Source organism: Myotis myotis, unplaced genomic scaffold (assembly GCF_014108235.1).
Source record: "Myotis myotis isolate mMyoMyo1 unplaced genomic scaffold, mMyoMyo1.p scaffold_m19_p_2, whole genome shotgun sequence".
Taxonomy (NCBI): Eukaryota; Metazoa; Chordata; class Mammalia; order Chiroptera; family Vespertilionidae; genus Myotis; species Myotis myotis.
Window position 1 is genome coordinate 66,624,131 of NW_023416324.1, and position 15,317 is coordinate 66,639,447.

The following is a 15,317-nucleotide window of genomic DNA, read 5'->3' on the forward strand; positions in this document are numbered from 1 at the left end:
AGTATATGCTCTTAAGGTCCATCCATATTGCTGCAAATGGCAAGGTTTCCTTTTTTTGTTATGACTAAGTAATATTGTATTATATATGCATTAGTGGTCCGGTGCATGAAATTCATGCACATTAAAAGGAGATTAATTAGAAGAAATAAGTTAATTTTGCTATTTGCTCTTTCTCTATAATAGAAGTGTCAGAGTTGAAAGAAAATTAGTAAAATATATATGAAAATCTTCCTCCTGTTAGAGTCTGGGGCACGCCATGGGATCCAGAGTCAAGTCCTCACCTACCCATGAAGCCTCAAAATCTTGTGAGACCCAGACCCAGCTGGCCCCACCCCATTGGGCAAGATCCAGACTGGGCCAGCCCCATGCTTGTCAAGCCCTGCTGGGTGGGAGATGCAGCCTCAGGTCCCCCAGAGCATCCTCAGGTCCCCCGGTCCAGTGCCGGGGCAAGGGGTGCGGCCTAAGGCTCCTTGGCCTGGTGCCAGGGTGGGTGGCACACCTTTAGGTGTCCTGGCAAGCACTGCCTGGCCAGGGGTGCAGCCTGAGATTCCCTGTCAAGCTCCGCTGGGCGAGGGGCATAGCCTGAGGGCCCTGTCAAGCCCTGCTGGGTGGGGGGTATGGCCTCAGGTCCCTGCTGATTGTTCATTAAGGCTCGTTATGGGAATCAGCCTCTACTGTGGGTACAGCCATCTTGAGTTATGGAAATCCTGCCTCTGCTGTGGGCGCTGCCATCTTGTGTTACGGAAACCTCCCCTTCCCCCCTCCTCTACTGTGGGCACCACCAGCTTTGTGACAGCATGATGGTCAATTTGCATATTCCCACGTTATTAGATAGAGGATGCTACATTTTCTTTAAAAAAAACCCCACATATTTTTATTGATTTCAGAGAGTAAGGGAAAAGGAGAGATAGAAACATCAGTGATGATAGAGAATCATTGATTGGCTGCCTCCCGCAGCCCTGCACTGGGGACCGAGCCCACAGCCCGGGTATGTGTCCAGACAGGGAATTGAACTGTGACCTTCTGGTTTATAGGTTAATGCTCAACAACTGAGCCACTGTGATCAAGTCACATTTTTTTTTTTTTATCCATTCAGTTGTTGATGAACCCTTAGAGTGTTTTCGTATCCTGGTTATTGTAAATAATGCTGCAATGAATATAAGAGTACATATTATCTTTCTGAGTTAATGTTGTGTTTTGTTTGGATAAATGCCAAGAAGTGGAATTGCTTAATCATATGGTAGCTTTATTTTTAATTTTTGAGGAACCTTCATGTTTTTCATAGTGTCTACATCAATTTTGGTCTCATCATCAGTGCACTAGGGTTCCCTTTGCATCAGCATTTGTTATCTCTTGTACTGTTGATATTAGCCATGGAATATTTTAAATCTGATGAAGATTAATTTAACAATTGTTTTTCTTATATGTAGAGTGCATTTTATATGGTGTCAAGAAACTTTTATCTCCTCCAAGATGAAAAATTTCTTCTGTTCTTTTAGCTTTCTTTTAGATATTAACTTTAACATTTAAGACTATGATTCAGCCCTGACCAATTTGGCTCAGTGGATAGAGCGTCGGCCTGCGGACTCAAGGGTCTCAGGTTCGATTCCAGTCAAGGGCATGTACCTTGGTTGCAGGCACATCCCCAGTAGGGGATGTGCAGGGGGCACCTGATCGACGTTTCTCTCTCGTCGATGTTTCTAACTCTCTATCCCTCTCCCTTCCTCTCTGTAAAAAATCAATAAAATATATGTTTTTTAAAAAAGACTATGATTCAGCCATAGCTGGTTTCGCTCAGTGGATAAAATGTCAGCCTGGGAACTGAAGGGTCCTGTGATTGATTCCAGTCAAGGGCACATGCTCAGGTTGCAGGCTCTCATCATTGATATTAATCTATCTCTCTCTGTCTCTCCCTTCCTATTTGAAATTAATAAAAATATATTTTTAAAAAGACTATGATTTATCTCAATTTTATTTTTGAATATGGTGTGAATTGATGATCAACATTCAATTTTCCTCTCAAAATATTGTTCCGAAACAAAATCAGAAAGGCAGAGAGAACAATAGTCTAGTTTAAGTTTTACAGGATTATAGTTTTGTGTCTCAGAGGAATAAAAATAAATTTATTTCAAGTTTGAGTTAATCCTCCCCTTTGTATGACTGTAGAATCTACTCTCTGAACTGTGGGAGAAAAAAATAGACTAAGGAAGGAGAGTAGAAGAGAAAGAGATGAGTGGCCTGTGGACAGGACAGTAATTACCCAGAAAAATTTTATAGACACTGAGGGTGAAGCATCCACACATAAATCCATTTTGCACAGAGGCAAGTACTTCTTCTACCAGTATCACAGAGTCCCATCTGTGTCCACAGACCATTAGCCACCAACCAATCAAGTACAGCCACCAAGAACTGTGCTCTGTCTGCACCTTTCAGCCAATTGTCCCAGGCCTCCCTTATTTGCAGCCAGCCCATGAGCCATAGGCTACTTGGCAGGAGTGATGATCAATGTGTCCCATGGTTTTGTTCACTTCCATTATCTTTGCCCTAAGTTCACAATACCCCAACCCTACCCCCAAACCAAAGAAAACCTTTGAGCAATAGTATAGGACTGAGGATCTTAGGAAGGGTGAGGCATGTGTGAGAGAGCAAGTATATCCTGAACATAACCCACCTAATATCTCCTCATTGTAAAAAGCATCCCATTATTAAATTTAATGTGTCTCTAGATTCAATATGCCTGATTTCAAATATTGGATCCAGTTAAGAATCATGCTAATCACTCTTACTATAATTAAGCATGAATTGAATCACTTTGTCAAAAAAAACCATTGTCTTCACAGTTTATTTCTTCTTTACAAACTTTATGGTTCAACAAAATTGTAAGCATCAGCCCTAGCCATTTCGGCTCAGTGGATAGAGCACTGGTTCACAGACACATTGATGTTTCTCTCTCTGCCTGTCCCTCTTCCTTCCGCTTTCTCTAAAAATCAATGGAAAAAATATCCTTGGGTGAGGATTAAGGAAACAAAACAAACAAAAAAATTACAAACATCATGCTTCCAATTTTAGTTCAGAGGCAACTGTTTGACATTCAGAGTTGCTCATTCAAGTTGTTCCCTCTGGGGGGTGGGGAGTGGAGGGAGCCAGTTAGGAAATTATGATCCTGGGATTTTTAGGATATGTTACATGACCCCTTGGACTGTAACTCATTTTCAAGTTTCTTGTTCTTCTCGAGAAGCCGCTCAATTTTCTGCTCAGATTCCTAAAAGAAAAAGTGGAGACTGAACTCACACAATTTAAAATGTTTCTCACATTTGCCAAATTATTTCCCCTGCCAATGACTATGTTATGAGTTTTTCAAATTTATTCTTAACTATGAGCCTGTCTTAACTTCTACCATATCACTTTCTCCTATGCCAACCAATAATATTTCTGGGATTTATTTAGCTACAGGAATGTTCTTTCTCATAGTTACTAAAATATTAGTGACACATATCCTATTCTTGGCTTTCTTCACCCACATGCATCATAGTGTGCCTGGAAAATATATCATTTTTTCCTTCACCTCTGATCTAGGTGGTGTGGATTCTCAAATATATATCTAAGAAGGTGAGAAAGATTAGTGAATTCCATTGGGAAGTTTACTACATAATTCAGAATCATGGCAGATGATTGATCAGGGAACTTAATACAACTCTCCAAAACTTGGTGGCAAGGTAACAGAAATAAGTTGAAGAGATCAGGGCCTGTGCCAGTCCATATTGTATTTTTGAGTGGACATCTGGACTCAACAATGACTCATAGTAGAGCCTGGAGAACAAGAAGATACAGGCAGCCTGGGTATGTAATTACATGGTTAATTCTGTAGCTGGTCACAGAGTCTTACTTCATTAGGGTGCCTACAGAGATACAGTTACACCAGGTACTGAGGAAACAAAAATACCTTGAACTCCACTCAGTCAGATAGACAGAATAGCTATTCTTCCACAAGGCAGGACTCAGAAATGATAATTATCTCTCATGATATTACAATTTCCTCATTTAAAAATAAGATTATAATAGTACTTACAACATAATATAACAATTAGATGACAGAATGACTGTAAAGCCATTGAACAGTGCCTGGTAATGAATAATTATTGTTTATTTCTGATCTAATAATAAAGGATTCCATGAGATTTTATCCTGCAAGTATTATCCTTTAGTAACCAGAGATGATAACAGGTAGAAGCAGTAAGAGAAAGTAGTGTCTACTAGTGATTGGGCTGGAAAAGTGACATAATGATCTCCCTTCTAAGCAATGTTTTTGATTCTGTACAGTTGAAGTTAAAATGACGATGACAGAATGGAATACCTGAAGTTTATGTTTTGCATTCCATGCTTCCTCTGCTCTTCCCTTCTCCATCTCTTCAAGTCTTTTCACATGTTCCTGATAATTCTTTTCTCTCTCTTCCCACTTCTGTTCATTCTTTTTTTGTGCTTCCTCCAATATTTTTCTTGTAGTTGCTTCAGATTCAGCCTTTATACGTTGCACTGACAAAGAAAAATAAGCAGAGAAACATGAGGATTAAATTGTTATGACTTATTTTGACTTTCACCTCATCGTTTTTGTTTTAGTCTTATTTCAGAGAGAAAATCTCTTGTGATAGCTTTTGCACTGAGGAAGCAAAAGAAAACTGTGAACAACAGTTAAAAAAATCCTTGAACTATGAACTATATTTGCTATTATTTGCACGACAATGATGATTCCCAGTGCATTAATGTTGTTGACAACATTTCAAGGGTTTCCCATCTATCTGGAATTTTTTTTTTGAGCAGTTTTACTGATGTATAATGGTAACACTATTTACTGCCAAATGTATTTTTCTCTATCTATGATACTTGTATACACCTGATAAACCACACCACGATCAAGTTAAGAGCATATCTATGACTGAAACATCTTCTCATGCCCTTTAGCCCTCCTCCTGAACATAAAATCTCATCCCCATCACTGGGCAAAACCACCGGCCAGTTTCTGTGACTAGAGAATAGTTTGCTTTTTCTGGAATTTTACATAAATGGAATCATACAGTATGTAGATTTTTTTGTCTGCCTTCTTTCACTCAGAATATTTATTTTTGTAACATTGTTTTATGTATCAATAGTTTATTCCATGTTATTGCTCAGTAGTATTTTTTGTATGGATATGTTAAATTTTGTTCTCCACCTGTTGATGGACATTTGGCTTGTTTTCAGTTGTTGGCTATTACCAAGAAAGCAGTTATGAACATTTTCAAACAAGGTATGTATATAAACTTTCAACTTTACTGAGGATATATCTAGGAACAAATGATTAGATGGCATGGTATTTGTTAAACTTTTTAAGAAACTGACAAACTCTTTTCCAGAGTAATTTACCATTTACACTCCCATAGCAGGCTATATGGGTTCCAGTTGCTCCACATTCCCACCAACACTTGAGATGTTTAGTCCTTTTAATTTTAGCCTTTCTAGAAATGCATAGTAGTATCTCATTGTGGCTTGACTTTCCACTTTTTAAATAAGTAATGTTGTTAATAACTAATGATGTTGTTTAATGTGCTTATTGCCATACAAATATATGTTTTTGATGAAGTATCTGTTTAAATTATATCATTTTTTCTCATACTTTGGATGTTTGCTTTTCCAATTAGTGAGATATTTGCTGAATTTTAAGAGTTCTTTAAATATTTTGGATACAAGTCCTTTATCTGATGTGTGATTTGAAAACAGCTACTTCCAATCTGTGTCTGGCCTTTTCATTCAATGAAAAGTCTGCTTTTTCAAAAAGCAGAGTTCTTAATTTTGAAGTACAATTCATTATTTTTATATTCAGGGTGTTTTTAGCTGTTCTCACCTTCAATCTCATGTTGCGTCTCTTTTTCCTGGTATTTCCTCAGTGACTCTTCAAACTAGTGATGCAGTAGAAGTTAGAATTATGAAATAAAGACTATGAGTTTAAGCAAAACCCAGCAATACATGCATTAATTCAATTTAGTTTTATCACCCAAATAACAATCATTGTAGAATTGAAATAGCTTTCTGATGTTTTTGTCCTGTATTTCCAAACCTTTGGACCTGATAGTAGGAGTTTTTACTTATGTGTCCTTAGCAGGATCTGACTGGGAGTGGAGAGGGCTTGAGGCTGGGTCAGGCCTGACAACTATGCCAGGAATGTGTTTCAGTCCTAGAGATGTTCTTTGGGAAGAATGGAGGTTTAGTTCTATTTTTCAATTCCTCTGAAGTAGGATGGCTACACACATGTTACTCATAATGGGAACTGCTGACTCTCGAGAACACTGGCAAGCAAACTCCAGGTAGGGACAAAAAATGCATTTACTCTGGACATGTAGAAAGAAGCAGGCTGATGTGGAAATGAACGCAGCACATTTTAGAATTTTCAGCATCCCATATTTCATATCATGTGTAATCTGAGACTTTGAGACCAGTTAGCACTATATCAGGTAATTTTGATGGGTGTACCAAACATCCTAAGAACTGAAGTCAGTCACTTGGGGGCAAAGGAAACTCTATAATCACCACAAACAGCAGTTCGGAAGCCTGGAGCATGTTAACTGACCTCCCAAAACTCTAATACCACAGAAGGTGCTTAGTCTTAAAGACTTAGGGCTTTAGAATGATCCAATTAAGTTGACATGTCACAGAATCATTTGTAACTTTAGTTAAAACTTTTACTCTTCCCTTCATGAGAAACCATGTTACTTACCTTTAGACTTTGCCCACCACACGCCCAGACTTACACTCTGCATGCACTTCACCATTTTTTCCTGGTTTTTCTGTTCATTTTCTTTTTCTATCTTCATTTTGACCTTCAGTAGGGCTATGTTTTTCTTGAAGCTTCTCTCTTGAGCCTCCATTTTTTGCTGTGTTTCTCTCAGTGTTTGCATTAGAAGCTCCTGTTCCCTTTCCACTGCCTCCGTCTTGGCCTGCTCAGCTGTTCCATGGTGGTTTTACAGAGAGAAGAAAATAACAACTATACCTAGCTGCACCCTCCAAAGGTTAAGCCTAAAATGGTTTTATAATGGCAGACAGGAATCTATGAATATTCTTACTAACAGTACCAGCAAAACATGTTTCAGAATGTGATGGAAAGGTACTGATTGCCTGAGGGAGCAATTAAAACTCACCTGGTTATTTTTAGATTTAGCCAAGTTATTCTAATGCTTTTGTGGAAACACCTTGTTTCAAGAAGGATTTGCTCTCACACATTGAGGGGCACTGCAGGAACCCCCCTGCCCACTGTGATCACAGCCCTGCCCTGTACCTGCTAGAGCCTTCTCCCCAGCAGTGAGGGCCTTGTCAGCCTGCAGGATGGATTCCTTTGTTGCAGCCTGTGACTGCTTGAAGTTCTGGAAGACCTCCATTGCCTGAGGAAACAAGGAGCACAGACTCTTCTTGTTTGGAAGTCATTGTTCAACAAAACTGAAAAATTGACCCTGTAAAGTGGTCATCTTCCTTAGGATCCCACAATGGTTCCCTTCATTCCATGGCCACAGTAGGAAATCCAATCACTTTAATTAGAATAAAACCCCTTTTTGACAACCTCTTTCCCAGCTCTGTAGTACTGTCCTAATGATGTCAGCCACCACCCACCTCAGGTTATAGACAACCAGAATTATGTGCAGTCCTACAAACAATCCTCTTCAATTGTTCACAGTATTTGCACATTATTTTTCTTCTGACTGGATGCTCATCTACCCTTTCTTCACTCATAGCATCTATTGATAACTTCAACTTGTAGCTTTTACTGCCTCTTCCAGGAAGCTTTGCTAAACTTCTTCTGAGATTTGACTGGATGCTACCTACCTATACCTACCCTGCCACCTCTACCACTTACTGGCTGTGTGTTCTTAGGTCACTTATTAGCTTCTCAGTGCATATCATTTCTTAATTGTGTGATGGGGATGGCAGTAGTACCTAAAATCATACTATTCTGAAGACTTTATTGCTAATCAAAACAGAGCACCAAAGAATATACTTGGTTTAAAAAGTGTTTGCTCAATATATACTTGCCATCATCAGCAGCATTTTTATCACTATTCGTGTATTCCTATATGATAGCCATTATCCCCCCCATCAAATTGACTATTTATATTTCCTTTTTAGGCAAGATCATAAGCTTCTGGAGAATATTGTTTTTTAAATTATGTATCTGTTTGTTATACACAGTGCAAAACTATTACATTGTTTCCTAAATGAAAGGCATGTTCTCTTTTATCTACATTCCTGATAATAAATCTTATATATGGGAAAACGACTTCTTGTTTATTTGGGTATTTAACTAATTGTGGATATAGAAGATAAAGATGCACAGATATCACCATGCTTTGCTCTCTCTTCACAAATGGCCCTGTGATCTTAGATTTTCAAAAGGATACACAAAGACTCTGTGACCTCCTCTGCTGGTCTTCCCCCCCTTTTTTATTGCTCACCTTCACTCCTTTCCTGGGCACCAGGGTATAGGACTGTTCAAGCTTGTCTATTGCTTCTAAGTAGAGCTTGTATCCATCAGGCACAGAGAACATTCCTCTTGAAATACTTTCCATCAGGGATTCTGAAAGCTGCATAAGCTGAGCCTGGCAATATTTTCCAGATGCCTCTTCATTCTGCAGCAAGAAATCTTTCTTCTTTTTCTCTATGATGTCCTGCCAGGGAATATTGAGAAGTACAAAGGAAAGAGGCTCTTAGAAGGGAAGTCCCAACTGTGATCCTCTGGGAAGAAACAGGTGGTCTGGAGCATGGAATCATAGAGCAACATCAAGAAGCTAATTTAGTCTAAAACCAATTCTTTGGGTGACCTGTGGGAATTTCCTTAATTCTCTTGGGTTCATGCTGAACATTTGTGAAATGATGAGGAGGTTTGTAGACACAAACTCCATGGTTCCTTTATTTTTTAAATTGAGTTATAATTGAGATATTACATTATATTAATTTCAGATGTACAACATGATTTGATGTTTGTATACATTGCAAAATGATCACCCCAGTGTCTAGTTATTATCTGTCACCTTATGTAGTAACAAAAATTGTTTTTCTTTTCATGAGAAGTTTTAAGTTAGACTCTGTTAGCCAATTCCAAATATGCAATCCAGTATTATCAATGGTTCCTTTATCAGTCGTAGTATTAACAGAGGTCCATCCATTGACAATGAGGAATGGAAAGTTCAATATGACTGGAAGTAGACTTTCCTCTGCAAATTAGTATTACTATAAGTAAAAATATACACACATGAAATAAATTGTACACTAATGAAGTAAGTGGTCATTGAACAGAATTTTGAACTCCTCATGAATTATTTCAATGAGGGTTTAATTGTGCAAAGTTATAGGAACAGTAATTTTTTTTATATTTGAAAAATTACAATCCTGTTGGTTTTCTTCTTATGAATTGAGAGGTTTTCTTTGTTTTTTGGGTGTTTTTTTTGTTAATCGTCACTCAAGGATATTTTCCCATTGATTTTTTTAAAAGAGAGTGGAAGGAGGGGGAAGAGATAGAGAGAAACATCAATGTGAGAGAGATACATCAATTGGGATTCAAACCTGGGACCCTTCAGTCCATGGACCAATGCTCTATCCACTGAGCCAAACTGACTAGGGTGTGAAGTGAGAGTTTTGTAACTTATAGAATGGCCAATGACAAATTCAAAGACAAGATGAATGTGCTTATGTTAAATAGAATTATGTTGTTCTCAAGAGTTTTCTGTTCTAGTATCCATACACTACAGTCCCTAGGGCTGTGAATATGCTGAATATTGATCCATGATTAGATTATCATATGGCACAGGTTGACATTAAGAAATGGAGATTACTCAAGTGTGCACACCTAAGTACATCAGCTCTTTAAAATAAGTTTTCTCCAGTTGGTGTCAGACAGGTAGTAAAAGATATGAGAAACAAGATAGGGATATAATGCACCATTGCTGCCTTGAATATGTAAGAGCAGTTCCCATGAGCCTCCTTATGATATGTTAGTTTCAGGTGTACATTTCTATCTTGTTTTCAGCTATTGGTACACAGAGCAGAGTACCCATACATCTTGTGATAGGAACACAACTGAAGAATTGTGAACTAATAAATGTGTGTTTTTGCCATAACTGGTTTGGCTCAGTGGATAGAGCATCGGCCTTCTGACTGAAAGGTCCCAGGTTCGATTCCGGTCAAGGGCATGTACCTTGGTTGAGGGCACATCCCCAGTGGGAGGTGTGCGGGAGGTGGCTGATCGATGTTTCTCTCTCATCGATGTTTCTATCTCTCTCTCTTCCTCTCTGTAATAAATCAATAAAATATATTTTTAAAAAATGTGTGTTTTTTGCAAACTGCTAATAAGCACACATTAATTTGTTTTGCTATAATAGAAATAAGGATCCAATTATTCAGAAAAAGAATGAATAGTAGTCTATAGTCCACTATAGACTACAGTCAATCACATGAATTTAAGCTCTTTTAAAATGGAAAACACATGAACTATGGGTCAAAAAGATAATGTCTGGGCATCAATCGAGAAAAACAGGAATTAGGAAGGATATATGCTAAGACATATTACCATAAGCTTTTCCTGGAACCCCTGCTTTTCATCCATAATGGAGCACTCCATGAAGATCTCAAGGGCTTCCTTCTCACAAGCTGCGTGCAGGTCCAGCAGCTCCTGCAGCGTGTCTGTGGGGAAGCTCACTCTCTGGGCCATTTGCTCACTATAGTGGTCAGCTGCCTTCTGCATGGCTGCTGAGTTTTCTCGTTCAGCCAGAGTTGTCACTGCATTTTCCAAACAAGGCACTGCTCCACTGTTGATGGCATCCACATAGGCCTTTCCCAGAGTCCCCAGCCCTGAATGACACATGATATTCAGGAAATGGACAGGAAGTTCTCACTCATGCTTTACAAACTTTACAGGTCAGCATTCTAACAGTAACAAAAACTTTACTGAAATGAAAATTTCTGGGTTCTCTTTTTCTTTTCCTCCTTACCCTCATCCTTGTCTCCTCCTTTTTCTTCCACAAATCCACTTCTCTATAATAACATCACTATGTCTCTTATACACTTTCCCTTTTATGGTTCTCACATTTATCACATGATAATATAAACTTAAAGATCTCAGCCAATATGTTCAAGGGTCTTCTAGATACATTTCCCAATTGAAATAAAATTAAAGAGAGTTTATGTTACAGGTCAATAGATAGTTTGTGGGGAAAATTTTCCAATGAAAATTTATAAAAAAATTATTAATAATTCCAGGAATCTCAGCCACATATTTGGTTTAATATTTGTATGTCTGCTCAGGTAGTATATCTGTGAATCTAGCCCTGCACATAAGGCTATAGTGAACTTTTCTTCTCAAACTCTAATGAACATTCAGAGCCTTATGTTCTGCTATATATTTTTTTCTATGTGGTGTAAATTCTCAAAATATCTTGTGTATCCTCAACAGGACACACTCATCTCATTGGCTTTCTCATCATCATGCAGATTCCTCTCCTTAACAGCAGTTTGTGCTTATGTCATTAGTGTATTAGTTTCATGAGATACAGTGGGCTTCAACAATCCCTCATATTGGAAAACTTGTATGAATAAACATGCATTTTTATGTGTGGCATTTATCTACTATACCTTTTTCATATTACATAGAGAAGGAAACAAAACTGCTGAAAAACCTTGGGTACAATCACACACAATAAACTGCAGAGAAACATGCTGTAACAAAGGAGACTCACGATTTCCAGTGACAATGATTCCCTCTCTGAGAGTCTTGGTTTTTGCTTCTGTGAAGATATAGTTACAGAAATTTTTGGATTGCTCCTGGAAACTGAATTCTAGTTGGTTTTCTGACACCCCATCCATACGGTGTAATAATTTTTTGTCAGTTGTAGGCCGGTCAAAGGTAAAGCACTTTCGCTTTGGAAAGAACTTCCTGATATATTCTCTAGGGATGTTGGCTTGCTGGATTTTGGGATCCTCCCCTGTAGAGAAGAAAAAAGAGCAGTGATTGGTGAGACAGTCTTCAGAAAAGGACGTTCATTTCCATGGTGCTTGCATAACTCCTATTTAATCATCAAATCAACATAATGATAATCTTCCCAAAACATAGATTTGTGAGTGTGTGTGTGTGTGTGTGTGTGTGTGTGTGTCCAGAACCAGTAGTAAAAGAAATACTTCTGAGGAAGAAGAGGAAGAAGTTATCCCATCTGAAGAAACTTTTGATTGTTTTTCTTAGCCTTTCCATGATTTTCAATGGCTTGACTATTTATTATATATTTTTGAATGATAGGTTAATCCCCAAAATTTTCAGAAATACTCTTGATATTATAGTCCTCATGTCAGAAATATAATGTGGGCTCTAAAGTAAGAGTAAAATATTTCCTGGTAGCTATATGAAAATTTATTATATTTCTAGGAAAAATATGATGATGAGGACAGATAATAATAAGAACAACTTCTAATAATCAGAGTAAAAAACACACACAATTGGGGTGGGGCTTGGGTGGGGAGAGATTAACCAGGGAATTTACATATATGCACATATGTATAGCCCATGGACACAGACAATAGAGTGGTGAAGGCAATAGAGGGGTGGGTGCGGGGTGGAGGGGGTCAATGGCAAAAACAAACAAACAAAAACAAACGGGACATCTGTAATACTTTCAACAATAAATATTAGAAAAACTAAAGCAGAAATTCCTAACTTGGTATTGACAGATAAAATTATGTGCTCCCATAAACTCCATGATGTGTGCATATGAGAGAGAGAGAGAGAGGGAAGAGACAGAGAGAAGAGAGAGAGAGAGAGAGAGAGAGAGAGAGAGAGAGAGAGAGGGAGAGAGAGAAAGAGAGAGAATGAGTGTGCATTACAAATTTGCTTGGGGAGAATTTATATGGTTTTCAAGGGAATCTTTGATAACACACATGTTCAGAAAATCTCCAATAAATGGATTTGAATGAGGAAAAAAGCCAATCTAATAAAAGAATAATATGTAAATTGACCATCACTCCAACACACAAGATGGCCACCCCCATGTGGTCAAAGATGGCTACCCCCATGTGGACACAAGATGGCCAGCAGAGGAGGGCAATTATGGGTGATCAGGCCTGCAGAGGAGGGCAGTTGGGGGGGACCCAAACCTGCAGGGGAGAGAAGTTGTGGGTGTCCAGGCCTGCAGGGGAGAGAAGTTGGGAGGGACCAGGCCTTAAGGGGAAGGCAATTGGGGGCGACTAGGCTGGCAGGAGTGGGCAGTTAGGGGCAACCAGGCTGGCAAGGGAGGGCAGTTAGGGGTGACTGGGCCAGCAGGGGAGGGCAGTTGTGAGTGACCAGGCCTGTAGGGGAGGACAGTTAGGGCTGACCAGGCCTTAAGGGGAGGGCAGTTGGGGGTGACCAAGCCTGCAGGGGAGGGCAGTTGGGGATGACCAGACTTGAAAGGAAGGGCAGTTAGGGGCAATTGGGCCAGCAGGAGAGCAGTTAGGCGTTGATCAGGCTGGCAGGGGGAGTAGTTAAGGGGTGATCCGGTGGCAGGCAGAAGTGGTTAGGGGAAATCAGGCAGGCAGATAGGCGAGCGGTTGGGAGCCAGCAGTCCTGGATTGTGAGAGGGATGCCCGACTGCCTGTTTAAGCGTGATTCCACCAGGATCGGGCTTAAACGGGCAGTTGAACATCCCTCGAAGGGTCCCAGATTGGAGAGGGGGCAGGGTGAGCTGAGGGACACCTGCTCCATGCATGAATTTTGTGCACTGGACCTCTAGTACAATATAAATATGCTCAGAGACTTTTTAGCAGATAACATCAACAAATAAGGTTAACCTAATGTCACTTGGAGATGTCACCTGTTCTCTATATCAGACTATAGTGGACATGACAAGGTCACACAGAGTAATTCTGGGATTATATCAACTGTTCAATAAATGATTTTAGAATGAATAAACAAATGATTAAATTAACAAAAATGGACATGCTTCTTGGCACCACTCATTTTCGTCTTGGCTAAATGTATTCTATATAATGAATGTTTCATATGAACATGATAATAGGCTATGGACTGAAGAGAGTGATGTTATAACAATGAGATAATGAAGGATTTGACAGTCTTACTGGAGGGATATGTTAAATTTTTGGGAAATATTTTATATATATACATATGATGTAACTATGCAGGCTATTAAAAGAGACTACATAAAATATATTTAAAAAATAAAGTCATTTGATAACTTTGTGATTCTGTGTTAACCATCATCCATAGTGATGGGAATTTTTCTATAAATAGAAGCAGAGGAGCACTAAACTTAATCAGAAACACAAGTATTTGAGCCTTAAGAAGTCTTAGCATTGGTTGTTATCCTCAAAATTTTTTCATGGTGTCAAATTTTCTAAAATCTTTGGTCTAATATTGGGTTCTCCTTCCTTAGCCAGCTTAAATCCTGGTCACTGGACTATTTTTAGTAATAATAACAATTGAAACCATACCCATCTGTCATACCCATAACACCATTAGCACGGGCCTCAGTGCAATATAAAATAAAGATTATATTGACCTAAAGTGCTAAATGACAGGGCTCAGTTAATCTCACCTCCTACTGAACCCTCTACCACCCAGACCATCCTCTGGTACCTGGAACCAACTTCAAGGCATTCTCCAGGTAATCATCTTCAGTGATAGTCCATCCATCTAACTCCAGCTCCAGCGTGAAATCCCGGACAACCCAAACAAAGTCTGGAAAGAAACTTGCAAACTCGGCGGAGTCACCTGCTTCACCAGAGATGGGAGACGACTTTGTCCTGATTAGCTTTGTTAGTTCAGTCACATAGCTGGGATCTTAGCTAAGGAATGAGAAGTCCTCTATACCAAAATTTCCAGATCTCACCCAGAAATCATTTTTATTAACATTCCCATTCACCCTGTGTCCCTTTTTGCTCAATCATGAATATTGACACAAGGAAAAGCAACAACAAAATAGTCTCAGTTACATTCCCATAGCCTCCATGACACATGGAGGTTTGGTTCCTAGAAGGATACTGCAGCTGCTCCAATGCCTGGTGGTTGATGGTGCTCATGCTGTTGTAGACAAACATGCTGCTCAGAAGCACGGCCAGGGCAAAGATCCACGAGTCATTTTTTGAGTCGCCCTAAAAAGTGCATTATAGTAGAGCATTGGGTATCTTCTCTTCAATCACCCATTCAGTTGTTCATGCACTATGTAGGCTCTACTATAACTAAACAGTAGGGTAAATAACAAACACTGTGGAGACAGTGATAAATTTAAACCTCATTTTTGGGTTTTGACATTGACTCTTCT

At 39.1% G+C, this 15,317-nt stretch overlaps 1 protein-coding gene across 1 annotated transcript in view; it reads right to left on the reverse strand.

Moving 5' to 3' along the window:
- Positions 1–3,172: 3,172 nt before the first annotated feature.
- Positions 3,173–15,317, reverse strand: part of LOC118675546 (guanylate-binding protein 4-like) — a 29,673-nt gene continuing 17,528 nt past the window's right edge. The window contains exons 4-13 of the mRNA XM_036348464.1: positions 15,038–15,147; positions 14,633–14,829; positions 11,751–11,996; positions 10,586–10,866; positions 8,475–8,687; positions 7,307–7,409; positions 6,783–6,976; positions 5,879–5,933; positions 4,319–4,533; positions 3,173–3,262 (exon numbers count right to left, since the gene is read on the reverse strand). Coding sequence (XP_036204357.1) covers positions 3,173–3,262; positions 4,319–4,533; positions 5,879–5,933; positions 6,783–6,976; positions 7,307–7,409; positions 8,475–8,687; positions 10,586–10,866; positions 11,751–11,996; positions 14,633–14,829; positions 15,038–15,147 — 1,704 coding nt within the window. The remainder of the gene's footprint in view (positions 3,263–4,318; positions 4,534–5,878; positions 5,934–6,782; positions 6,977–7,306; positions 7,410–8,474; positions 8,688–10,585; positions 10,867–11,750; positions 11,997–14,632; positions 14,830–15,037; positions 15,148–15,317) is intronic.